The following is a 26,765-nucleotide window of genomic DNA, read 5'->3' on the forward strand; positions in this document are numbered from 1 at the left end:
CAGAAGCAGCAGCAGGAGGAGGAGGAGGAAGATGAGGAAGAAGCTGTGGAAACAAGTCGACCAGGATGAATTCACCCTCAGCCCCAAGTGTTGCTCCAAACACGCTTGAAATGTGTGGCCGAAATGTGAGAGTGTGAAGCGGGGGATGTTTCAGGGAGCGGGGCTGTTGAAGAGAGCCGACCATGAGAACGTGGACTCCGGGGCTGAGTAAGTCAACGAGCGTTAGCTTCGAGCTAAAGTGTTAGCTCAACGCTTTTTGAAGCGCTGCTGCCACAATAATGAAAATGAGTCAAGAGACGATAAAAAAAACAACTAAAAGCTTAACTGCAATTTTAAGTTTTATTTAAACTTATATAACTTATGTTGTTATCTCTGAACTCTTTGGTGCATTTTCCTCGTGAAGTGCCTTTTCTTCAGCTTAATGTTGTCAAGATAATGTGTTGTCATGGAGACCACAGTGAAAGGACAGGTTTCCAAACCACTCACCACAAGATGGAGACAGATTTTTGTCTTTTCTCAAGCAGCCAGTCTAAACCTAAGAAGTGTCTCCGTGGGCTAATGTATTTATCTTTGTGTTGTTTAGATCTGACTGCAGCAGGATGTCGTCATCATCGTCGTCTTCATCATCTGTCAGTAAGTTCAAAAAGGTCTATTATGCCACATTTACTCAAGACATATACATGTGAATTACATATACATGATGTATGAATCAAACAAAAAGTTTGCTATATATGACTTATATGACAAACATCATATAATAACATAAAAATCACTGTGTTGCATCAGCAAAGCCACTCTCTATGACTGTATTATAACTTCAGATTTCAGAAGTGCAATTTGTATCTTTCCCGTCAAGACAAACAAAGTTTTCATGTGTGTATGTTATCCCAGTTGAGCTCATGACCAAGCGGGTCAGGCCACAGCGACAGCCGCAGCTACTGCCCATGAATTTACATCTGCTGGCAAACCCAGGAGACTCGCTGCTGCTGCAGCACTCCCTGGATCGCCTGCTGCGCTGGCTCTGCCCGAGCCTCCGCATCTTCCATGTTTCAGAAAGGGCCTCGCCGTTCAGGAGTTACACCCGCCTCTGTCCTGTGGCAGGTAGGCATCCTTCCTGTTTAACACCCAGGTCTCTGTCGTTCACTCTAAGCTTTGTCTCACTTGTACATTTAAAGTGCGAGAGTGTTTTCTATAATGTACGTCCAAAACATTTCCAACATTCTTTCAATTCAAAGAAAAAGCATTTCTTTCAAGATAGGGGACCTTTTTGTTTGGGTCACGTTTTAATGACGTCAACCACTTTACCATCTCTGTGATTACTTCCTATGAAACGTTGGAGTGAGGAAGGAAGTATTCAGCACCACTATAATTAGCCGGTGTGTTGTCTTTTGTTCTTCCATTGTGTGTATTTGTCACTACTGGATCACAACTACTTTGATTGCCTTTGCTGCGAGTCCTAGGTTAACCAAATTTGACAACAATTCCCATGGCTTCCAGACATCAAACTAAATTTTTTGTTATTGTTTTGACTAAGAGACCTCTAGTGGCAGAAATGACATACTGTGTGTTGAATCTCATTCCACACCCAGTGATTTTAGTAATGATTTCCATTTGTGAAAAACGACATCAATTTACACCACTTAAACTTGCGCTTGTAGTTGTTTTGTTTATATTGTATTGTGCCTTTTAAATGAATACTGCATTTACTCTGTTTATAGTATCAGCACGTCATCCTGCAATGAGCTTCCCCCTGCCAGAGTTGTATCTGTTTTCATTTAAGGTTGATTGAGAATAGCTTTGCCAAATACGTTTCAGGCTCCCCTTCCTTGGCCATCACTTTCTTTCTCCATGAGGCCTACGGAGAGGAACGAATTCTCAAAGTTCTGGACTTCTTTCAAAGACCTCCCTGGCAGTATCATCACACTGAGAGCTGCGGCGGCCGAACAGGAGTTATTCACATTACTTCATCCACAAGCTCCACTGCCAATGCCCCGCTGCGGCCCTACCTCCTGCCCAGCAGAGACTTCTATAGTTTGGGTGCAGGGATGCCTGTGTGGGGTGTCAGACCAGTGCACTGTGGAGGAGAAATACTACGTGTGACACTGTACAGTGGATATGACAACTATGAGGATGCTGTTCGGCTGTATGAGATGGTGTTGCAGCGACAGGCAGAGGAGCAGAAGACAGGATTCTGCTGGTTCACACTTCACACAGGTAACTCTACAGGCTTGTTCTTGGTTTTCTTCATGAATCTAAAATCACTTTAGATTTCTGGCTGTTTTTTTTATGGTTCATGAGTAAATATCTCAATATAAAGACAATATTGCTTGTTTTTTATGTCCTCGGCTTTATTTTTGTCTGTCGCTTTCATGTCTCCTACCCACACAGAGCCAGGGTTGTGCCTACAGCTGGCTTTGAAGCAGTTGACTCCAGGGGTTCGGGTGGAGCCTTGTAGCTCTGCCGTGCTACAGTTTAGTGTGGATGAAATTGGCCAACTGGTCCCACTGCTGCCTAACCCCTGCACACCCATCAGCAGTACACGCTGGCAGACAGAAGACCTGGATGGCAACAAGGTTCTCTTCCAGGTAAATTCAGCAATACATGCTTGTGACAGGATGCTGCAAAGCAATATTTTCTCTTTGTGGTGTCTCAAGTCCTTTAGATTTAGTTTGATCTTTTTACACTTGAGGGTGAGGTGGAAAATAAAAGTTTGATGTAAAGGAGGACAGTGGAAATGTTTTTTTGCAAATGTCTCTCCTACTTCCTTATTATGTTGTACTGGGAAAAATAGTGGAAATGGTGGATACAGTGGGCGAGAAAGGGAACGTGACCTTCAGGAGAAACCACAACATTCCTCTACTTAATATAAGAAGCAGTTATTGCTATAATAAACTGATGCAGGAACAAAACCTGACCATAAATCAACAGCTGTTGGTGACCTGACTTATGTCACGGTTCTTCATATTTCTTTCTTTTACACAAACCAACATGTGGCCCAACAAAATCCTAAAAAAATCTTGCCAAGTGGACGGGGAAGCCATGATAACTGGGGTCATTTCAAAAACAGAAAGGGAAAAATACTTGGCAAATAGTAATACATTCAAAGAAGCATGTTATCGCTGTCTATCACAGACTTAAGTCAAAGCTGTCACAAAGCCATATGTTAGGTGCGTGTACGTTAATGCAGTCAAAGTTACTTAACATGCTGAAATCTCTCTCACCGTGGTGTAAATCATAATCCCTCTCCGTCTGTCTTTCTGTACCGCAGGTGAAAACCCCAGCTCAGCCTCAGCGACCTCTGACCTGTGCTTTCCCCCTGACCTGCCCCAGTGTATCCCCTCGGGGAATGCAGCTAAGGAGCTTGGGTTACGGCCACAGCCCATCGCCCTGCAGCCTCACTACTCCCCTGCCTTGGCAAACACACAAGCAAGGTATGCACACATGAGGAAATTATGGTTCTGGTGTAAAGACACTATATTCTTTTTCTTATTTTCTCCACCATTCACAGACAGCCAGTCTGTTAGATGATCATCTTTATGTGGGAGGTTGTAAAACTGAAATCATACAGTAACAACTCATAATGAATGAAACATAAAAAGAAATTCTTGGCTAAGTGTGAAGTCTTAATATTAGAATTGAATAACTATCGCTATGTTCAGGCCAAGTAATTAAAAAAGCCATTAAGCAGCATTGCCTTGCATTTTATTAAAATAGATCAGTCTTCTGTGACAAGGTTATACAACTTTTTCCTCAAAAGACTTTTATTATCTAATCTTTATTCAGTCTGAATCACAATTTATTTATTTATTTATATATTTATCAATTAATTTAAATGTAACTGACAGATGGCAAAGGACGCAGTATTTTGATTGCTCTATGACAGCTCATAAAATATAACATATATCTTGGAAACAATTAATATCTTCAACATCTCATTCTGACATTAAAGCACAGCATGCTTTTAATTTATTACATACTGAATATCCAACCAAAGCTTTAATAAAATTTCACTGCAAATCAATCTGTCAGAGAAATTGCAATTTGATATTTTTCCCAAATCGTTGAGCCCTAATAAGGAGGCACGAAAAGATAATTAAAAACAACTGATTTATTAAAACATATCAAACACATTCTATTGCATTGAGAAACCTGTTTTTTTGTCTGCATAAATTGACACTTACAACAAATAGCCCTCACTAAATAATTACATTTATGTTTATTTCATTAGACCAGTTGAACTATTTGAAGTGTCTTTGGTTTGTTTTTAGCTCACAAACTGGAGAAGCTCCATGGAGGAGTGGGAGGAGGTGGAGCAGAGAGCTTTGGATCAGGGAGCTGCTGCAGCACGCCTCCAGGCAGCTCATGTTACTCATCCCAGCACAGTAGCCCCGCCCCACCTTCATCCTCCAATCAACCCGACTCTCCTCTGCACCCCTCCATTGCCCATTCTCTCTCCTGTCTCCTTCTGGAAGAGGACGAGGAGGAGCCAGAGACCAACGTGGACACAGGAGTTCCCGTTTCGCCTTGTTCTAACACGACAGTCAAAGCAATCACTCGCTCTTCCTCCACAGACCTTTTAATGACTTTCCAGTCTGAGAGAGCCGCAGCTGTTGGCACGTCAGCTGTTGAGAGTCTGGCCAAGGAGTTGAGAGAGTGTCTGCCACGGACTCACACACAGTCTCTGGGCCTCCCCAGGACGTGGGGCGCTGCTTGTCATACAGATAAAGCTGGGGAGCGCCGTGGCAACAGGACTGTGGCCGCAGGACAGAGCCTGTCCAAAGGTTCAGTAGTAGAGAGGACTACCACTGACCTGCTGTCAACATACACAAACAACCAGGAGCCAGCAGATGAGTTCTTCATCTGAACTCCTGCCCCTGTGCCACAGACTCTGCTAAAAAAAATCTAAAACATATCATGAAGAAGAGAAAAGGTGGACATGTAGTGTGACAAAAGAGCAGTGCTCTGAAACATGGAGGAAACCAAAGTTCATCAGCAGGAGACACTTTTCACTTAAGTGTATTCATTCTCACTGGTTTGACTACACAGTAAACAGTTCAATCCTGTAAAGAAAGCAGCACAAGGTGAGTGATGTATAAGATAAGATGCAGGTAATAACGGTGTTGAATGTCCAAATTTACTTTATAATATTAAGATCACACTAATGATTTGTGCAGCTATTAATGAAGTTAACATGTAGCCCTGTGAATAGCACACATGGAGGTAATGTATTGTATGTACGTGTTACTGTCAGGACTCTGATGCCAGTCTTGGTTCCTGTAGCATTACTCAGCTAGGAAAACTAATATTTGATTTTTAGATAGATGATGAAGGAAGCCTTTGATTGTGATTAGAAATCTGCCAAATATCCACTGCAGCACTGTCAATTTGTTACAGAGCTACAATTGGATAGTAAAGTAAGTAATAGTAAACATATAGTCTTTTGATTGCATTTGTTTAATGCACTTCAAATTAACTTGTGTTCTAATATTTAAATGCTGTAAAGTAGAAGTGGTGGACTAGATCTGGCCAATTTACTGTATTAAAGAAAACTGAATTTTCTCAGATGGTTATTTTCTCCTGTTGACAGGGTTTCCTAAAGAACCTTTCAAGGGAATATGTGGCAAATTAACCGCTCTTATGTCTGTTTCTCAAACGGCCCAAACAGAAGTGATAGTTACGGTAGAGGCTACAGTAAGATAACAGAATCAGTTGATCCAAGTGAAAACAGTAAATCCAGTATTGGATGGATCACTTACAGCAGATTGTAGCCAAACACTATAAAATATAAGATAATGTTGTATGAGGTAAATGGAAAAATGTAATAATTAAATGTCACTCTTTTGCCTTTTCATAAAAATGCTCAGTATGACATGACAGTACAGTAACAACATGGAAATAGTATGGTAATCATTTTGTAATAGGGATGATATATTATGAGCATCTGGTTTCTAATGCAGCATCCCAGCTGTTTGTGCTGCATAATTGAAAACATATTTGATCTCACATGTCTTCCATTGCTCTTCCCAATTTCTAAATGATTAACATATTGTTCCTGTACTGCAATATGAAGTGTTACCACATGTACAACAGGTGACCCACAATGTGACTATTCACTTGTGCTGGATGTGGTTTGCTTGATCAAACGCATGTGATTTAAGGTGATACAGTACATACTGGTCAACATGCAGGGCAGCTCGAAGATGAACGACTTTGTTAAACTGTTTACTGTTAATGTGTGTTAACTGGAAAAAAAAGGAAGTTTGTTAGTCTGGAAGCTTTAGCTTTGACATTTAATATTTTCAAACTGTTCAGTGATGCAGAGAAATGTCTTCAAACGTAGTATCTAAAAACACTTGAATAAAATGGTTAATGCTGTTTTCATATTATAAAGTGTATTCTGACGTCACATTACAAAGGTTTAGGGTTCACTCGTATTTTCATGTAGATTTTTATGTAAAAAAAACAAAAAACAAAACTAATGGTAATGTACCGACGGGCTGAAAAGCTCAGAGGTTTGTGATGTTTAATCACACGGCTATCCGTCACAGTCACTATCCATCACACTTCATCACTCACCTTCCGACGGACTCATCATATTCAACTGTTGAATCCTCAGTGATGAAGATTTCAGGAGAGCAGACAGTCACAGGCTAATATTAATTATTTATACAATATCTTACATACAGTATTTTAGTGACAATGTGGAAGAGCTGATAAAATCTTTTGGTTTCTCTCTGTGTGCAACTACACCACCTTTGTGGTTTCATCCCGACCTAAAACAGTTCTTAATCCCTGTTGTCTAAACTGGATTAAAATAGCCACATTTGCACTTTTGCATACAGTAATATTAATTGCTCTGCATTATAAATACAATATAAATGAGTTTGCATCTGCAAGTACTTACATAATGTGGGTTTCAGGCTACAAAAAATTGCACTTTATCAAGCTGACGACTCCATCTGCTGGTCAAAGGATGTTGTTGTTCTGAGGTGTGTTGCTGCAACCAGTCCAGCTCAGATCCTTAGCCCACCGACCCTCTCTGGTGACTCGCACCTTGACCGGGTCAAACGTCCAGAAGCGATGTTCTCTGAACAAGTAGAGGTGTCCGCCTGGACGGGTCAGTGCCCCATTGGTCCCCTGTGGCACGCCAGTCCAGTCTGTGAGCCTGCGCGGGTAGTAGGGCTCTTGGTGCAGGGTCCTGAGGTTCAGCACATAGTAGCGTGAGCCTTTGAAGAGGACCATGTGACCCAGAGGAGAGTAGTAGAAGGCGCTGTCGGGGTGGTTCGGCAGCCCCGACTCACTGCTTTTCCTGGGGAAGCCAGAGTCCAGCACGCTGTCCGTGTAACGCCACATCCGCTTCCCTGCCGAGCACGAGAGGAGAGGGAGTTACACAAACCTGAACCTGATGGTGGCCAACAGAGTCGACACTGACACAAACTTTAATTGTATAGCACCAGATCGTCAGAGAGAGAGAAAAGGGACGATGAGGGTTGAGGTGGAGACAGGAGAGTAAGAATTGTTGTAAAGACAGCAGTAATATTTTTATATAGTAATAGTGTTACTTATACTAGTGGCACAAAAAATGGGGTTAAAAAAAATTGTCCTGATATCAAATTTGATCGTAACGTAACAACAGTTACTCAAATCCTCTCACAATGCAGCCTCACGACATGATGAAGGGTCAAAGTGAATTTGTGTCAAGTGACGTGGTGACTCACAAATGTTAAGATACACTTAGATTTCTATCAAAACTTACTGTCTCCACTTAAAGTTCAAGTGTGTGACACTGAGTGACATGTAGTGGTGAGACTGCAGATTAAATTAAACTAAGAATAGCAGAAAATATGTTTTGCGTAGTCAAAACTTGGGATGGCACGATACGACTTTTCCATGTCCGATACCGACGTCACAAACTTGAGATATCAGTCTGATAATGTTCTTTTTAAACAATGAAGCTGTTAGCAACACATTTGTGCTGAGTCATTTTAAGCTATTTCAAGAAAGACACAATTATCCATAAACAATAAACAGCCCACAACATGACTCAGCTAAAATGCTGTTGCTGATTTCTGTTGACGTTTCTACAGTCTGTGCATCATGTAGCCTGTGATATATAGGATTTAAACTGATCCAGTGATTTTGACCAATACTGAGTATCCCATCTTCTCATCCCCAGTTAAAAAGCAAACCCCTGTTTCTTCGGTCTGGTAACACCACTGTGCCAGATTTTGTCCATGTTCACAAAATGTCTCTCGTAGTTAGTTTCTCAAGTCATCAATCAGCTATTAAATTCCTTGGAAGGAAACAGTGCAGTTATTATAATGAAAAGGTTCTGAGTTCATTCTTAGTCAGCCTATGAACAGCACACCCTCAGAAGTTTTATGCTCATTTCATTAGCTTCTAACACAAAGGTGAAACTTCGTAACTTCTAAGTGCAGTATAATGTCTTCCAATAGAAACCTGCTCCTTAAAGGGCACACTTAAGTCTATTTTCGGCTTTAACAAATACATGCAAATTAAGTTAGCCAGAAGGTTAGAGGATGTCTTTAACAGGGAGCGTGAGTCGCGTTAATGAGCTCAGTGAAGCAGTACCTTTGAAAAAATACCACTTGGAGTCCAGTGGGGAGAAGGCAGCGGCCTCGATGGCAGGCGGGAGGTCAGACCAGCGCTGGCGGAGATGCAGAGGACCAGTGACTCTGCCCTCAGCCGACACTGTCCAATACACACTGCCCCGAAACACCAGCACCGTGTCGTTCTGGTCTGAACGTGTGGATTAAAAGCACAAAGGTAAACACATGAGTGCAGCACCAAAGACGGAGACAGACTGATTAAATGTCACACAAGTGCAGCGGCTAGCATTGTTGCCTCACAGGGAAGAAGGTCACCGGTTTGGTTTGAATCCCGGTTCAGGGGCCTTTCAGTGTGGAGTTTACACGTTCTCTGTGGGTTCTCCACTTTCCTCCCACTGTCCATAATCATGCAGTTGTTTATAGCACACTCTAAATTGACCGTAGGTGTGAGAGGGAGAGTGAATGGTTGTTCTTCTCTGTGTGGGTTTTTTTGCCCTGTGATGGACGATGGACTGGAGACCTGTCAAAGGTCTCCAGTCCATCGGTGAGACCCACATGTTGAGGATAAAGCTGTAGTATTTTGTTTGAAAAGATGACCACAACAAAATTCTCCACACATGAACACATGTCTTTCAGATATGATATTTAAAAATGTAATATGCAACATTTCTACATTAACCTATCAACAAATGCTATTTGATGCATGTTCTGCTCATGAAGTTCTCCCTGTAAAATACAAATACACAGATAAACCAAACAGAAGAACAAATCCCATGATCCCTCAAGGCCTCCTGACATCAAACTGAGTCTCTGGTTATTGTGCTTTATGAACTACATACAGTACATTTAATATGGAGCTTTACCCATAGTGATGGCATCAAAGACACCATGGCAGTAGAAAGGCTGGTCTGTGCTTTTATGTCTGTCGTGAAGCTCTCTGAACTCCCACTCCTGCAGCGCAGCGTGTAAAACCTGACCCGGCAGCCTCATGGCGCGGTCTCCTGACGGTTTACCTGAGCAAAACACAAAAGCAAGAACCCTGTGAAATAAAAGCCACCACACAAGGTGATTATAAAACACTAGCGAAGTCGTCTTTCAACTTGAACGTCGTGGGTTCGGTTGTGCCGGCAGCGTGTGAATGTGTATGAAAGATGAAGTGATAGAACAACGCGCTGCACATACATGCACTGCATGAACGTGTGAGTGAATGGCAAAACTGTAGTGCCAAGCAGCTTCGAGTGGTCATCAAGACTAAAAAAAACGCTATATAAATACAGACCATTTACTAAATTATTATTTAAAACACACAAACCAGTCTAATTTCCCATGCATGTCAAAAACAAAAACTGAACCCTTTAAGTATTTTTCCAAAGTGAACAATTTAAACAGTGTAGACTTCTCCCAAAGCTAATGTTATGATAACGTAAACATTTGCAGTAAATGGTCCTTTACAGGATGTGGCTGAGTTGATGTATACTGATGGATGACGACAACGGCGCAGGAAATAAACAAAAATCCACTGAGCTTTCGACACTAAACCAGCAGCAAACCTTTTCATCATTCATTTATTATTGCTGTTGCATTATTATTATTATTGTTATTGTTATATATATAATGGACTGTGCAGACTCCTGACTCACAGAACAATGAAAACAAAAACAAGACATAAAATGATGCCACTTTAGACATGACTATACACATTTTGTTAGCAACGCTGAACAAACATTTGTGTAGGAGGAGGATAAAATCAGCAAACCCAGGAACAGGAGGAAAATACTGTAGATACACAGACCACAGTGTGTGTGTTATAAGATAAGAGCTGGATGTCTGTCTTCATGTTCCCTATTGAAAAATCATTGGTATTCAGATAATAATAATCTCAAACATGTGAGTATCTTTAACCAAATGTTCATTTGTATATGGTTTATGGTTAATGGTATGCATCTGGACAATGTTTTTCTCCTCTTGAAGTGAAGTTGGTGAAAAACCAGCGATGAATTCCCTTTTTCCTCTCATTCCAAACCAATGCCAAGTCATATCATTTCTCAAGACAAACATTTTTAGAAGCACTAAAATCTAAATTGCAAGAGGTTTATCTTGTTTTTTTCTACAATTTGACATTAACTTAAGTGGGTCACCTGATAAGGGAGCCATTGAAAAAACAGGTGGTTGTTTTTCTTCAGACATTTAATCAGTTTTGTTATTCAATTGAACAAAAGAGAACATTTCCTGACATAGACCACACACACATTCCTCCACAGCACATGGTGCCTTTTCCCTCTAAAGTCACTAAATCTGTAGCATTTGTATTTGTATGAATATTCCAATAAAATAGAGAGTTTTACCTTATTTGTCTAATCTCGGATAGGATTTGTAGTCAGAGGGTTACAAGGTATAGAAAACTATTGAAAATAATATCAGTCATTTTTATTGATGGCCCCTATCTGCAAGGACTGTAATGGAGAGAATGTCATTATTACTTTTGGCAAAGTATCTGAATATATCTTCATACATAGAAAATGTGAATACTTGCTTCACCACACTGCACTCCCTGAACATACATTATTTCACGAGATAAAACACATGAATGTTTTTAATTTGTGGAGTTTCTTGTCACTGGAATCAGCTCTTTCTCTGGAGACTGACATATTCGGGCTGCCTCACATCTGCTTCTTATCAGCTCACAGTGCCAACACACACACACACACGCACGCGCACACACACGCACGCACACACACGCACACATGCTTCCTAAAGCTCATATCTTTACACAGATGTAACCTCACAGCGCCTGCAGTCCTGTCAGTTGTACTTCTTGTCCACGTCTGTCTCTGGAGCTGTTTGACATTTACATGTGAGCAGCTTCTCTCTGCAGAGATCATCGCCACAGGGTAGAGGAAGGGTAGTTTCTTTAAAAATATGCTGCACTGCAATCCTGGACGACCCTTCTTTGTGAAGCGATGAAACAAGTTTTCGGGGTTCAATTTTCACTCAAATTAAAGCTGAATAATCAACCACATTCTTGGTGGTGATTACTGCTCAGTAATGCCAGTTTACTTTCAAAACATTATCTGTGGTAACATTATAAATCAAAATTGCAATAAGTGCTGCAGTTAGTGTAACTGTGTGTAATTGTGTGGTCAGGCCAGAGTAAACGAGGCAGGCTCTGAGGAGCTGAGGCCTGGATAGACGAGCCCCGTCAGCAAAACTTCTACCCTGCTCCATCTCAGGTTTAAATGATCAAAATGAGTGTGAGTCTGTCCTGCAGCCATGCAAACATTCCTTTGGAAGGCACTCGGCCCATTGTAGTTGCTTTACACCTGTGTCTCAGGGTCACAGCGGGGGAAAAGCACTTTGTGTACGGTGACTGCATCTCATAGATTCAAAAGCATGTCAGGTGATCCTGTGGCTGCTTTTAGACTGAACATGAAGAGGACAACAACAACTGTAGCAGTGAAAGCAGGTACTTAGTGGCAGAAGGAACTCTGCAGAGGCACATGTGGAAACCTGCCTAACACATGCCGGGAGGGACCAGACACTCGAACTATTGTATTTCATGTATGCGATGATCCCACACTAATAATCAATCACAACAGAGTCAACACAACCTAACACTGAGCGTGTGTGAGTGCGTGTTTGTGTGTGATGTTGACATTCACACCACCTCCTCTTCTTCCCTCACATCCAAACCTCGCTATCTCAGCAGCTATATTGACAGAACTAATCTAACATTCTTCCTACTGTTGAGGATGGAGCTAAATCACTGCCAAAACCCAACAAACGAACAATGTTTCACAAACACAAAGAAGATTACCTCAAGGACACAAATACATAATACAGACATTCCATACACAACTGCAAACCCCAGTCACACACGGTGTCCCCCAAGGCTCAGGGCTTGGTCCCCTACTTTTTCCATTCTGTACATGCTACCCCTTGATCACATCATTCGACAACACAGACTGCATTTCCAAGGTTACACCAATGATTCCCAGCTGTACCCGTCTACCAGATCCATCACTTCTGCCACTCTGTCTCCACTCTCACAGACTGCCTCACTGAAATAAAAGCCTGGATGAACTACAATTTCCTCACACTAAATTGCAATAAATCAGAAATCCCACTCTCTCCTTCAGACCACACATCAAACATATCACAAAAACTGATCCACGCCTTCATAACCTCCAGACTTGATTACTGCAACAGCAGCATCCTTTACGGCCTTCCGTCCACTGACCTTCAAAAACTTCAGTACGTTCAACACTCAGCTGCCAGGCTGATGACTCACTCCTACTCCAGAGACCACATCACACCTCTCCTACAGAAACTACGCCGGCTTCCAATAGAGTTCCAGATCAAATTTAAGGTTCTTCTCATCACCTGCAAAGCCCTGAACAATCTTGCTCCTCGGTACATCACCGACCTCCTCCGACATCACTCCCCATGTGAACCTCCAAACATCCGCATCCTGAAATCACCCAACTCAAAACCAACCTAAACAACCTTTGTTTGTTTGTTTGTTTGTAAGGTGACTTTGAGCACTATAAAAGTCTTATGCGTTACTATAATTATTAATACAATACAGTAAGCACAGTGTCATCATGTTTTGTTGTACTTAAACCTACTGTATTCTTGTTTGAGGGTGGTGAAGAAATAAAATCTATTCATTTGTGTACGGTATTTTAGATTTGTCTGTGAATTGTAAGACATTTTGTAAAAACATGAGGCTCCATGGTTTGATCATGGTCGCCAAGGACACAGTGAAATATAAAGTCACTGCAAATCACATTAATGGATGTAACTGGTGAGGATACATCAACTTTCTGGATCATTCAGTCATTTAGTCACAGCCAGGTTTAAATGACCAGCTGGCACTTTCACTCCAGATTTTGCTGTTCTACACATTTCTATTCCGCGTGTGCAGCTGGTGTCTTTGGGGGCTGCCTCTTAGGCCTTTTCACAGCTCGGTGCTATAACTCTGGATTTAATGGGCCACAGAGCAAAAATGACTCCTGTGTTTCTTCAAAGTCTGGAATTCATGTAATTGGTTCTGTGTATTATTTCAATAATAGCTCAGTCTGACTAAGTGCAGCCTCATTTAAACCCAGTGGTCCTGGACCAGACATTTATCACAGTAAGTGTTTTTATTTTCAGTTCAGTTTTTTCCCCACAAATTAAGAGTAAACTTAAAACAATTATGACGCTGCTGTGTTTGTTGAATTCACATCCTATGACAGAGTTTGATTACATTTTACTGTATTTTTTCAGATATTTTACAGAAACACAGTGAAGAGCAGTGTCTGGTTTTTATTGTCTTTGAAGACAGTCATTTAGACTTCTACCTTTTGTCAGTTTTATTTATTTTATTTATACTTCTTCTGTTATGAGACATGTATCTCAGATCCACTGTCTGATGATCAAATAACACATTTTTCTATATTTTTTTCTATATAAGTAGGCCTTTAAGGTCCAGCTTATTGGCAAAAATTGAATATACCATCATGAGTATGTTTTTTCTACATCAATAACTGCTTCCAAATAAAAACTGTTGGGGTTTAAAATATTTTAGATGTACTTTAGACAAGGGCATTACTTTACATGGGCCACCATTTTGGACCACAAGGCTTCTACAAAAGCCTGGATGGACAAACCAGCCAGAGAGCACATTGTGCAATCTTAAAGTGTGCACATACTGTGCAAACCAAGAAGAAAGAATACGAAGGCCACTGCAGTTACACACTGGACCTTTAAAATAGTATAGTTTGAACACAGGTCCAGACAACTTGAGTCTTAAAACATAAACTCAAACAGATCGATGTCCTCTCACCATACAGCTGCTGCACTGCAATGATGTCGTCCCAGCTCGGCACCAGGTTGCGTCCCAGTTTCCTGTAATAAGGCGACATAAGGGCGTGGCGCACCGGGGAGTGCTCCAGTCCCAGTGTGTGTCCGATCTCGTGGGCAGTCACCATGAAAAGGTTGTGTCCTTTGTGTCCGTTTAGCGTCCACCTTTCCGCCTTGTCGAAGTGGGCCTCGCCCCGGCGCGGCAGGAAGGCGTGAGCCAGAGTTCCCCCTGACGATCAGAGCAGAAGAAGACGGGTGACATGTGATCAAACTACTGCTTAAATCTGATGACAACCAGGTATTGTGGTTATAATCAGGTTATTGTGTTTAGTTTTTAAGCTTTAATTACTCAGTGTCTGTGGGAGTAAGATCTTTATGGTATCAACTTAAACTGCATCACCTAATACTGGCATTCCATTTTAAATTCCAGCACCTAAATAGATAGTCTCATCAGTGTGGAAAATTTCAATCACTACCCAGCCCTTATCATACCCAGATACCAGATACACATTTACTCCATCATCTAAATAATTACCGTCTTGCTTAGATATGTAGTCTTGAATCTGTGTGATTGAGCCTGACCTGGTCCATCAAAGGCATTGTTGACGCCATCATTGTGGTCTCCCTCGTAAAAAGCCAGCCGGATATCTGCAGGTCCTTCAGGGGCGTCCTGGAACACCAGGCCCGACACGTTGCTCCACAGCTGGAAAGCCGCGTGCACCACCAGACGCACCGAGCCCAGGGACAGATGACGAGGCCAGTTCACGATCTGATAAGTCAGGTGGCGTTTGTACCATTTCTCCACTGGAGATCATGTGCACACACAGACAGGGAGAGAAACGGACAGAGAGAGAGAGATTAGACACACAGGTATTAGATCGTCATCTCATTTATGACATTTTTATGTCAGCAGAATAGATCCACTGCTCATCAATAAAAAACACAAATATAGTTCAATCTTTAAAGGTTAGGGAGTATTTTCTTCTCTGGCACAGAGATTACAATTATACTTAAATTATGAACCTAATCAATAAACAAATTCATTCATTTTTCATAAGGAGATGGAAGGAAAAACATCATGGATCCTCCACTATGACCTCATTTTAAACTTGAATACCACAAGTGAAAGAAATGACTTTATTTTTCCCTGCAGAGCCACTACATCACGTTAAAAAGCAGAACTGAGACTGTACAGTGTGTACTGTACTTCTACTTAAGTAGGATTGGCAGAAATATGTCCTCCACTGAGTGCCACTGCTGTTTCCTCTGTGATTGAATGTTCAGTGAGTCATACAGGCGGAGTTTTAAATCAACCTTTGTGCTGTCAGGTAAAAAAAAAACAGCCCAGTGAACATAAGAGCAAACAGTTGCAACATTTTTACATTAAAAAAAAATCAAAAAATACTTCAAACAAATGCAGAGAGGCAATGTCATTTCTGTTAGAGCTGCAATGAATAATAACAGTTAGAATTTTTAACCATTAATACCAAAGGTGCTCGTTGACAATTGACAATTTGTGACTTGAGGCCTGATTTGTTTACTTTCAAATAATCTAACTTTACCCTAACCCTGTCATATAAAGTACAAAATATAAATAACTTGACTTTTTTTATTGAGCCTTCATGCTCGGTGTTCCTCTTTGGTTTGTCACGTTAACATTTACAGTGTTTACATTTGTACAACGCTGGTCATAATATTTCCAAACACTTTATATCCTGTATTATAAATGTGGGATATCTCATGACATTAGACGTGAAGCCGCTCCAAGATGACAGGATGTTAACCGTGTTCAAGCACAGCTGGGTAAACTATCAAGCAACTGTTTATACCTTCACACACGTGTGGTTTCTCAGCTTAGACATAATTACACGTGTCGCAAACTTCAGAAACTCCCATTTGTTCGGGGATCCAGAGATGGGGGTGGGGGGGGGGGCTGTAAAACCGGCCCCTCTTTTAATTTAAAATACTCTAATCTCTCCACATATATACACAGGATTACACAGCATAGCAATCTAGAAACAAAGCAAACATACAAGCTCTAAAACATGCAGCAGGCATTCACAACAAGCAGACAGAGAGGCTGCCTCACAGGAAACAATCATTAGATAATATGGACCTTTAAGGAGAGGCAGCTGCAGAGACTGGACACTTGCTCAGACTGAGTGTGTAAGACCCGACAGAGCTGAAGACAGAACTGGGGAAAAACATTTTAAAACTATGTGTGGAGTTCAATATAATAATCATCTATTCTGAATCACCTCTGCAAGTATTCAACTCAAACCTGGTGTCTACACGCTGCTGTGGTAACAAATACTTTCATATTGTATGGGAGTACTTACAAATATGATAAAGAACATATTCAGATACATGTGTCAGTACCTCTGACAATCACAGTTAAAAAAAACTATATACCGTTCCAGAATGTAAACAATTAGAGAGTAAACTTAAGTGTTTACCCACTGGCCACTTTATTGTGTGTGTGTTCTTCTGCTGCTGTAGCACATGTGCATCAAGGTTTGATGTGTTTTGCATTTAGAGAAGATCTTCTGCATATTTTCTTCAGTTACTGTTGCATTTCTATCATTTCAAAGCGGGCAAAAATAATGTACTAGTTTGACGGTTCAAGAAGGATGAGACACAGAGTGTTGACATCAAATTCAGGAGAAATTGTCCTTGTGCAGTCTCATGTGAGACGACCTGGTACAAGAGTGTTTTGGTTTTTTTGGGTTTACACATACTTTCACATTTGAGTCTTAACCGTAAAGTGGCATCATCAATCACACACACTCTCCGTTGTCAAAATATTTAAAAACGGAGTCGCCGTATGTCTTTCTTGACAGGCCGAATGTGAGAGGGAGGTCTGTTAACACTCGAGGTAGAATTACACACAACAATCCTACACAGTATGCTGCACTTGCCACTTTAGTCAAATTTGAGCTGCTTTGATGCCGTTTGCAGCTAAATAATACAGAGCAACGAGTCATGTGAAAGGTGAGCGTGATAAAAAGAGGTATGCACTACATACTGTCACTGGGTTTGGCAATGACATCAGTGTGTGTTTCTGTGGGAGCAACTACACAGTAACACAAAGTGGGTTTCCATCAGCCTGTCTTTATGCCCTGAATGGAACACAGAACACTTGAAAACCATCTTGGAATAAGGAAAAAAAAAAAGGAAACATGACTCGAGCTTGGAAAAATGGCTGAATCAGTGGACGAGAGGAGGAATGTGTGGACCGATGAGGAAACATTCCTCGACTTAAGCTGGAGACACATTACATAACCTTCACAGTTGTAACTGATTTTGAAAAGACTTGGAGTACACACTGACCGACTGCAGGGATCACAGACTTGTCAAACCAACTGAAGACAACTGATTAAACTGTTGCGCAAACCCTTGTGAGAGCAACCATTTCTATGAGAGCGACAGTTTTGATATTCCTGCTCCTGTTTGTTACCCTCACACACTAACAGATTTCTGCGGCCAAATAACCGGGCTGACTGTCCCCAATGAGTGTCGGCTGCTGAAGACTGTGCTCAACCGTAAATCGTGAGTAAAATCGCCAGCTTTAGTGCAACAAGCAAAAATTACTAAAATGAAAGATGGGAAGCAGCAATAAAACACTTTTTGATCACATGTGCTATTTACGTCCTCTCATAACTCTTTCTTTCACAGAATTTTCAAAAACCTCAGTGAAATAGTTTTATTTTTGTGTACACCAGGCTCTGGATTGATCCTTGATTTGTGTCACACACTTCACTTGAATTGTATCTGGGGAAATAAGTTATCCCACTGATTCACATTCATTAAAGAAAAGAAAGAAAAGAAAGAAAGGAAAGAAAAGATAATTAAGTCTCCAGGAGTTATGCAAGACCAAATTTAAAACTTTCTAACATTCTCACATAGATGAACTGTAGATTAAGCCTGTTGTCATGTGACACGAGTAGATGAGAAAGAGCTCGGGCGCCTTCTCTCTGTCCCAGACCTCCACAGAGTAATAGGTCCCCGAAGACGGCAGGGGAAGCCAGGAAGTCCAATTCACACAAGACATTCCTCCACTTCCCTTATGGAAGCAATTAACATGACGTCCTCCGTAGCAGCAGTGTAGGGAGGGAGGGTTATCACAGACATTAGGAAGTGACTAAGATCATGTGATAGCCAAAGTTATTGTTTGTGGTCGTGCAAAGAGATTCTGTCACTGGTGTCGAGGAACCCATTTGCCACACACACACACACACGCACAGATGTTTCTACTGGCAAAGATAGAAATGTGTCATTATATATATATATATATATATATATATATATATATACATATGTATATATATACTGATTATTACTTATTGATTAATCAGCCAATTGATTAATCAGTCTACAGCAAGAACTGAATCTAGCCAGCTAAAGTTGCAACCAGATGAAGATGATGACACGAAACCATAAGATATTGATTCAGTCACAACTCATCCTGAGGGTCGGGACCAGATTACAGCCCACAGAGTGATGTAAAGACAGTGGAGAGATGAGCACTGAAATGTCATCACAATCTCCCAGAGACCACGTTCACATAATCATACGGACAAACACTCTGAAAATCAAACCTAATACCTTTTCTCTATTTCATATCATTTTAGACTATCACATTTGAGAAGATGGAACTATACGATTCAGGCATTTTGTGCTCAAAAGACAAATGAAAATAATCTGCAGACAATTGAGTGTTTAAGTGTTGATGATTTAATCAGCTAAGATTTCAGGCAAGATTATGAATGATTGCAATACAATGTGAAAGCTATTAAATAGTATATACATATATATGTGCATACCTTTAAAACACACATGTACACACACACACTTTGCACTGTAGGGCGGTGGAATGTCAGTTCTGTAAATATCTATGGGAACGACCATGAGATTCGAAGTCAAGGTCTGTTTTCAGCTTTCATGAAGCTGAGAGGCAGCGATGTTAGCGCATCACACCACAGCTGCAGGTTAATAAACAGCAGCAGCAGCAGCAGCAGCAGCAGCGTCTGGTGTCAAGGACAAACGGCTCAAACTATTAAGCTCACAGTTAACGAAGGCTCGTCTCATCGAGGAGAGAAGGTAGACTGATGTGTCATAATATTACTGGTACTTGAAATATCAACATACAGATAATAATAATAATGACAATATATTTTATTAATAGGCGCCTTACAGGACACTCAAGGTCACCAAGTATAAAGACAGTACAAGATGTCAAATAAAATACAAGAAACAACATAAAAACACACCAAAATGTTAAAGATGATAATATAAAGTATATGAAATGTAAAGTCTATGAAAGTGAATAAGCTGACATAAATCACAAGGGTTCACCAGCTGATTACAGTCAAACCTAAGGCTGAGGTGGAGTCACCAGTTAACCTGCACATCTCTGGAATGTGGAAGAGAGAAAACACAGGCGTTTGCTAACCGCAGCAGTAGTGATGGCTTGATGCCACTGTTTTTGTGTCAAATACTGATGTGACCTTGGGAAGCCGTGGGGGTGGCATGAGATTGTTCATGGTAATATCAGATAATATCATGGTATTGCAGTTTCAGTTTAAACATGCCACTTCCTTCAGCCATTATACCATCAAAAACTCCTCTGACTGACGACCCGCACCAACCTGCAGGGGGGATGATCGTGTTACACTGCACACACAACCTGATGTCAACACTGTTTTTGACAAGTCTCTGGGTACAGCCCACTCCTCGTTCACGGTGCAACACAAAACTTCAGTGGTTTTGATACAATGACTTTTAAAGTCATTTCAAACGTTTAAACAAAACAACTAAGCTGTGTCACATTTTGTGCTGATGCATTTACCACATGCATGACTCACATGGTCACATGGTGGCAATGGCACACATCTCTCTTAAGCCAATGTAAAGCATTAATGTGATATTTAAGTTATGTTTCCCAATATCAGATCTGCTAATAGCAATGGAGTACATGACACATGGGTTTCTTCTAAATTAGCTGCTTTAAATACTTATTTACCAGGTATACTGTTATACTGGACAGGTCACCAGTCCCATCACAGGGCCACATAGTGACAAACAACCATCCACTCTCACACTCACGCCTACGGTCAATTTAGAGCAGGCATGTCCAAAGTCCCTCGGTGAGATTTTTTACATCCCACAGTTTTGGTTTTATAATGTATTATTTATGGCCAGGGAGGGACTTGGACAGAGAATCGGCTTCACTCGCAAGGCGTTGCTCTGTGAAACCAGAGTCCTGGGTTTGAAACCCACCTGTGACAGACAGCTATATTCACTCATCTCATATTACGTTATGTTATTTGACGCCAGATGTGAAAGAAAGGCGCTTCCTGCGTGGCTTATATTTGGCTCCATTTTCATTTAAAAATCATAGTTGTGACAATGAAATTTTGGTCTGAAGTGACCATAGGCCCCCGGAAATCTTCACATTATCAAATCTGGATACCCCTGATTTAGCGTGTCCAATTTACCTAATCCCAAGATCTGCATGTTTTTGGACTGTGGGAGAAAACTGGAGAACCTGGAGAAAACCCATGCACACACGGGGAGAACAGGCAAACTCCATGCAGAAAGGCTCTTGTTCCAAACGGGTCGCAAACCCGGCCTTCTTGCTGCAAAGGCAAGAGCGCTAACCACTACGCCAACCGTGTGGACGAGATGAATCATTAATCTCTGGAGGAAAGAGGTGGACTGAAAATAAGAAGCTTTCAAATTAACCTTTACTGCACAGGATGTACACAGCATTTCTATTTAACCAGAAAATGCAGATACTTTAAGTTTTGCCAAATGTTAGTTAAAACGTCTGAACCATGGATGAAACTCTTCCAGTCAGCATTCTTCCAGCTGCAAGCAGAAACATATCAGCTGCTTCTGGAGCACAACACAACATGAGAAGAAGTAATTAGACTAATTAAATCCATCAGTGGATAAATGAAGGCAGATCTTTAAGTGGTTTAACAAGAGGATGTTCATTAATGCCAATCTGAGTGATAATGCTACGGTGTGTTATGTGAGTCATGTCAGGAACTAACATAATGACAGAGAGTTGCTTTCTTACACCAGAACAGACCATAATCCTGCTCATCACTCAGCGAGGAAACCCACTCATCAGCCTGTAGACAAATCTGGCCACAGAGAATCAGCCTCAGCTTCAGCCTGGCAAACAATGTAATCCACTCAGTCAGTTATGGATGTGTTTACCAGAGGGAACATGTCAGGTACTGACACGAAGAGGCAAACGTCAGCCATAACTGCATTCCCTGAACATTAGCCAACCTCGTCAGTGACACGTAGGAATGCAGAGGCTTCACACACACCATGAGGCTGGAGGCAAAAGCCGTGAGCAGGAGAGAAGTCTCCTTCCACTGGTGCTGATGTCCAGCTGCTGCAGCTGCTGCTGCTCACAGAGTGGATGTGATGAACAACAGCAACAGAGACATTTACACATCGTACCAACAACCTGCCTCTAAAGGTACAGTTCAGGATGCAACTGTATAACATGATGCTGAAAATGTAAAAAATAACAATGTAGTGTTTTGTATAAGGAATTAGTTATTAGTGCTCATCTTCAGCGCACACACACACACACACACACACACACACACACACAGTCATATACTGTATACTCCCCATTCATGTTAATTAAAGCACAGTAATATACTACCACATGCACAGTGAGGGGCTGTGTGCAATATTTCAGTGGTTGACGTAAGAAGTTTTGTCCAATTTAATGTAGCATTTACTCTACATATACAAAACACAGAAATGTAGTTTGTAATTTCAGGTGTTTTCTGTAACACAGCCAGGACTGTGTGCTCAGTAAGTTCTCAGGTTCTGTGAGAAACTCGGCTGAGCTCAGCAACAATGTTAACCACCGTTAAACACTTTAAGTACTGCAGCGTGATCAAACCTCACTGATCTGCTCACAAGCAAAGCCTTTTATTGCTGTTATTACTGTTAGATGTGAAAATTACAGCACATTTTTACTTCTAAAGAACAATCAAATACTAGGTCTGCAAGCAGCAGCTGTGGATGTGCAATGGCAGAGGATAGCAAATGTAAAGCTTGTAAAGGTAATTAAAGGTGGATTTCCTGTTGCCAGTAGGTGGCACAATGATCATCGTTGACCAACTGGCGACCAACTAAAACGAAGATGAAAAAGAATAGAGATGGGGTTGAAGCTGCGTGCTAATATACTATTGGCCACTACCATGGTTGCCGCGGTAAGAAAGGTGAGAGTAGTGTCTGTCTGGCTAGTGGGAACCCAAAACCATCCAGACTGACACGTGCAACACGGACACGCCAACACCTTTAATTACACCACTGAGCTCTATCTGGTGCTTTAGTTTACAAAAGGTGGAGCCTCCCAGTTAACTGTTGCCTCTTTATGACCACTCCACAATAGGACACACAAAAGCTACACTTACAAGGCAGTGGATTATATCAGCCGTTTCTTTACACAGCTCTTAGGACGTCATTCACACCCTAAAGCAGAAACAAACACACGTAAAAACATGGTATCAGTACCTTGTGTGACAGAGCGTTTCCTGCGTCCTGCCGTGACTCTCTTTCCAGTAAAGATGCCGTTCACCCTCAGAGCCCAGATCTGGTGGCTGCCCTCATCCGACACTCCACAGCGAGGCTCCGCCATCTGCCTCAGGGTGGCGCTGTCAAGTTCACCTGTGACAGGAAGCCGGGACAGCCACTGGAACTCGCTGCAGAAAGAGGAAAACGATTGTCTGAATGCTTTCCTGAGTAGACATGTGGCTTTTCAATCACACCAAACAATGCATAAACCAACAGGAATTTAAATGTTACCCGATACTTCCTGTCTGAGACACTCAGAAAAACATGGCTGTGACCATGGACAGGAAAACAGACTTCAGTTACTAAACAATAGAATTCAGCAAATTAAATTCAAGTGTATGCTATCTTAAAAAGATGTCCACTGCATTACATTGCCATTCCACAGCTTTTTCCAAAAAGAAACTGAAGTACAACAATTTCACTATACAAAACACAGGTGTTGTTGGGCTACGTCCACTGCCTCATCACTAAAATCAGTGATGTGTGTGAAAAACACAAAATTATGTCACAGAGACAAACTAACAGCAACTCCCGAATTCTTTTTTCATACAACCTCATTTCAAATAAGAGGGAAGAAGAAAGTACTGAAACATTGAAACTGTAGTGTGTCATTTAAACACACTTAAATGTAAACAAATGCCCCTTAAATTCAAACCACTGTCAAATTAGCCCACATAAGATCTGCTTTTCTCAGTATGCATGCAAACAGGTAGGAGTATGACTGAAAACACACAATATCATCCATGAGAAGTTTCAGCAGTGAATTCTACTGCTCAACAACCTGGCTTTTTGACAGTTTGGAGGGACAAATGCTTCTTGCCCCCGCCCGCCCCTGCACTGCCAGTGTATACACACAAACGCCTGTTTTCACATAAAGGAATGTTATATTACATTGAATGTTACATTGTTACTGTTCATGTAAACTAATCAGAGGCAGAATAATAACATAACATTGCCACGGCCATAAAACACCATCATACAATTAACAATCCCACCTCAAAAATATCCCTTTAATCTCAAACTCATATTACCTGGCAGCCACCGAGTGTCTAGTCTGGCCAGTAGTCGACTGATCAAGTGAAAAAAAAGTCCAAGTTTTTGAGAAAAGTAAATAATATTTAAAATATTAATGATGGTATTTCACATATTTTCAAAATAAAAGTGTTGTTTTCATATGGAACGATAAATAGTTCACAATATAAACATATTTAGGATGCAAAATTAATGAATTAATTATGAATTAAAGTGGATGTGAGTTTGAGACCTCAGCTTTAAAGTAATACTGTACCAAACACTGGACAGTTGACTGAGTTTAACGAGGTTTAACACAACACAGCAGAATACAGATACTCAATGTGATTTCTTGTAACCAGTGTTGTAATAAAATGAAGAATGAAGTACAAAATTCACATATATCTGTACTTTACTTAATTTATATTTCTAGCAACTTTTACTTTCACTCCACTACATTTCCTCTAACTATCTTTGTTACTCGTTACTACCAAATTAAATCAGAAGAAGAAGGAGTTGGTAATGGTCTGTATTTATATAGTCTTGATGAGCTGCTTTATTCACACATCTTTCATACCCATTCATACACTTCAACATGGAGTAAAGTGTCTTGCTCAAGGACACATATGAAAGATAACTCACCCTAACACTGAATCATTACTACTCTAATTTTAATCAGGAAATACTTAAGTAGAGTAAATGTCATATACTTTAAGACTTTTACTTAAGTGATAGTTTAAAGTGACTTCAACTTCTACCAAAGTCTGGTAAGAAGGCACTTTAAGGCACTTTATACAAGACTGCTTGTAATCACCACCACCTCATATAAGAGAGGAGAACCTGCAACGTTTAGCAGTTGTAGTCAACAGTAGCCTCATGATGGTGCAACATTAAGTATACGAGGGGCTTAAGACCTTTATTCACTTCAGTATCTAATCATCAGAGACATCAATGACTCCTGTGTGAGGGAAATTTGAGCAGATGCCTTGATGAAGGTGAAGAAATAACATTTTAGAAGACGTTGTATGACAAATGTCAAACACACGGTTGACTAACCCAACAGAGCTTAGCTTTTCAATCAGTATTCATTATAGAGCAGTGGTATATGGGCCAGAGGGCGAGGTTCTTTAAATTCCTGCCTGGTTCAGAGAGGGTTCAGCAGAGGTTTCCCTCTGCAGAGGTGAGGGTGTGTTTTATTGCCCTGCACGGACGTACAGCCCCACGGGCTGGTCCACCAGCCACCACCACTATTACCTTCCCCCTGACGAAAACACACTTAACGCTGCATCAAAGAAAAAGAGCAAAAACAAATAATCCATACCACACCTTTTTCTCATTACAACATCACAACAATTTGTTTTTAAAAATCACATACCGAACGGCTGACTTCACCTCTACTGCATTGTGGATATGGTCGTCCTGATGGAGGTAGCCGTACTTTTCCAGAAAAACCTGCAAATATGATATTTTAAATAGAGCATCAGAAAACCAGCAAGGAAAACACACTTCTTTTATAAGTTCTTCTTTTTTAAGTGCCTACTACAAATATCTAATCAGCCAATTATATGACAGCAATTAAATGTACTTATACATGGTCAACATGGTTGTTACTGGCAAACAGGCTGGTCTGACTCTTTACAAGCGGGATTTTCAGACACAACTACCTCTAGGGCTATAGAGAGGCAGCATTAACTCAAATAAAAAAAAAACACACCAATGAAGGCGCAACATGTCGAACCTTGAAGCAAAAGGACTGCTAAACATAAAACCACACTGGGTGCCACTCCTGCCACTTTATTAGGTACAGAAGAGCTAATAAAATGAATGCAAACACCAAAACTAAAGTTGTCCTGAGTGGTGTGTCTGGTAAGTGTAAAAACATGCTGTGGTAAATCCCCAGATTCCCCAATAAGGAAAATGAGCAGTTATAAAAGTGAAGTGATAATTTTCCCATTTGTACTGTATGTGTTGTAGGTTGCCAGGAAAGGATGTATACATCTGGACCACCCTGCATAAGACAAAGAAACCCTTGGGGGTGTCATTGAAAATTCATAGTTATTATTGCTCAAGAATTTCATGTCAACATGCAAGTGTCTCTACACTTGAAATGAACGCCCGTAGATAAAAAATAAAAACAGGCCTCATGACAACAGGTTGTTGTCGTGTTGTAGTTGTGTTCATAACAGCTTAATATGATCATCTTTCAGTCATGACTCTTTGTGTGTATGTAGCACGTTTCATGTTCAGACAACAAGCGCAGCTATGATTACAGATGTGGTGAAGGTGGGATGGAAAAATAAAACTGAGCAGAGGACAGCTGTGCTTTGCCAAAAAGGAATGTGCAACAAAAAAATGTCCCTTTGTCCCAGTGCAGACACTGGAATATGCCAGAGGGCTTTGTTTTATCTAAGAACAGTAGAGAGGAGCTGTGGAAACACATGTAATGAAATGATGCTAACGCTTAAAGAGTTTTGATGAAGACAGAAGTCAAATTTATCTCAGACCACAGAGAGGCAATTAAGTGTAAAATCTGAGACATACACACATATAATTGTTACTATTTAAAGTGGGTTTGGTCCCTTGTTTTCCACTATGTAAAGCTACTGTATTAGTCTGACATGGGCATATTACATATCAACAAAGACAACAGACTTAAAAGGCAGTTTTCAACACAGCAAGCTATATAAAGCTACATTTCCCAATATCTCAGTAGCTCTGGTTTATTTA

At 40.8% G+C, this 26,765-nt stretch overlaps 2 protein-coding genes across 2 annotated transcripts in view; one reads left to right on the top strand and one right to left on the bottom strand.

The window, feature by feature from the left end:
• LOC122773621 (protein FAM124B) lies at positions 1-6,375 on the top strand. Its single transcript, XM_044032417.1, has 7 exons — positions 1-207; positions 584-633; positions 892-1,101; positions 1,816-2,214; positions 2,389-2,585; positions 3,269-3,431; positions 4,269-6,375. The coding sequence occupies exons 1-7, from the start codon at positions 146-148 to the stop codon at positions 4,862-4,864; spliced, it is 1,677 nt and encodes a 558-aa protein (XP_043888352.1). The 5' UTR covers positions 1-145; the 3' UTR covers positions 4,865-6,375.
• mmp28 (matrix metallopeptidase 28) overlaps positions 6,264-26,765 on the bottom strand; it is a 22,257-nt gene continuing 1,755 nt past the window's right edge. The window contains exons 2-8 of the mRNA XM_044032416.1: positions 25,414-25,490; positions 22,968-23,155; positions 14,997-15,218; positions 14,398-14,643; positions 9,434-9,583; positions 8,593-8,760; positions 6,264-7,361 (exon numbers count right to left, since the gene is read on the bottom strand). Of these exons, the coding sequence (XP_043888351.1) occupies positions 6,967-7,361; positions 8,593-8,760; positions 9,434-9,583; positions 14,398-14,643; positions 14,997-15,218; positions 22,968-23,155; positions 25,414-25,490 (1,446 nt within the window). The 3' untranslated portion in view covers positions 6,264-6,966. The remainder of the gene's footprint in view (positions 7,362-8,592; positions 8,761-9,433; positions 9,584-14,397; positions 14,644-14,996; positions 15,219-22,967; positions 23,156-25,413; positions 25,491-26,765) is intronic.

The sequence above is a fragment of the Solea senegalensis genome, linkage group LG8 (genome assembly GCF_019176455.1).
Source record: "Solea senegalensis isolate Sse05_10M linkage group LG8, IFAPA_SoseM_1, whole genome shotgun sequence".
NCBI lineage: Eukaryota > Metazoa > Chordata > Actinopteri > Pleuronectiformes > Soleidae > Solea > Solea senegalensis.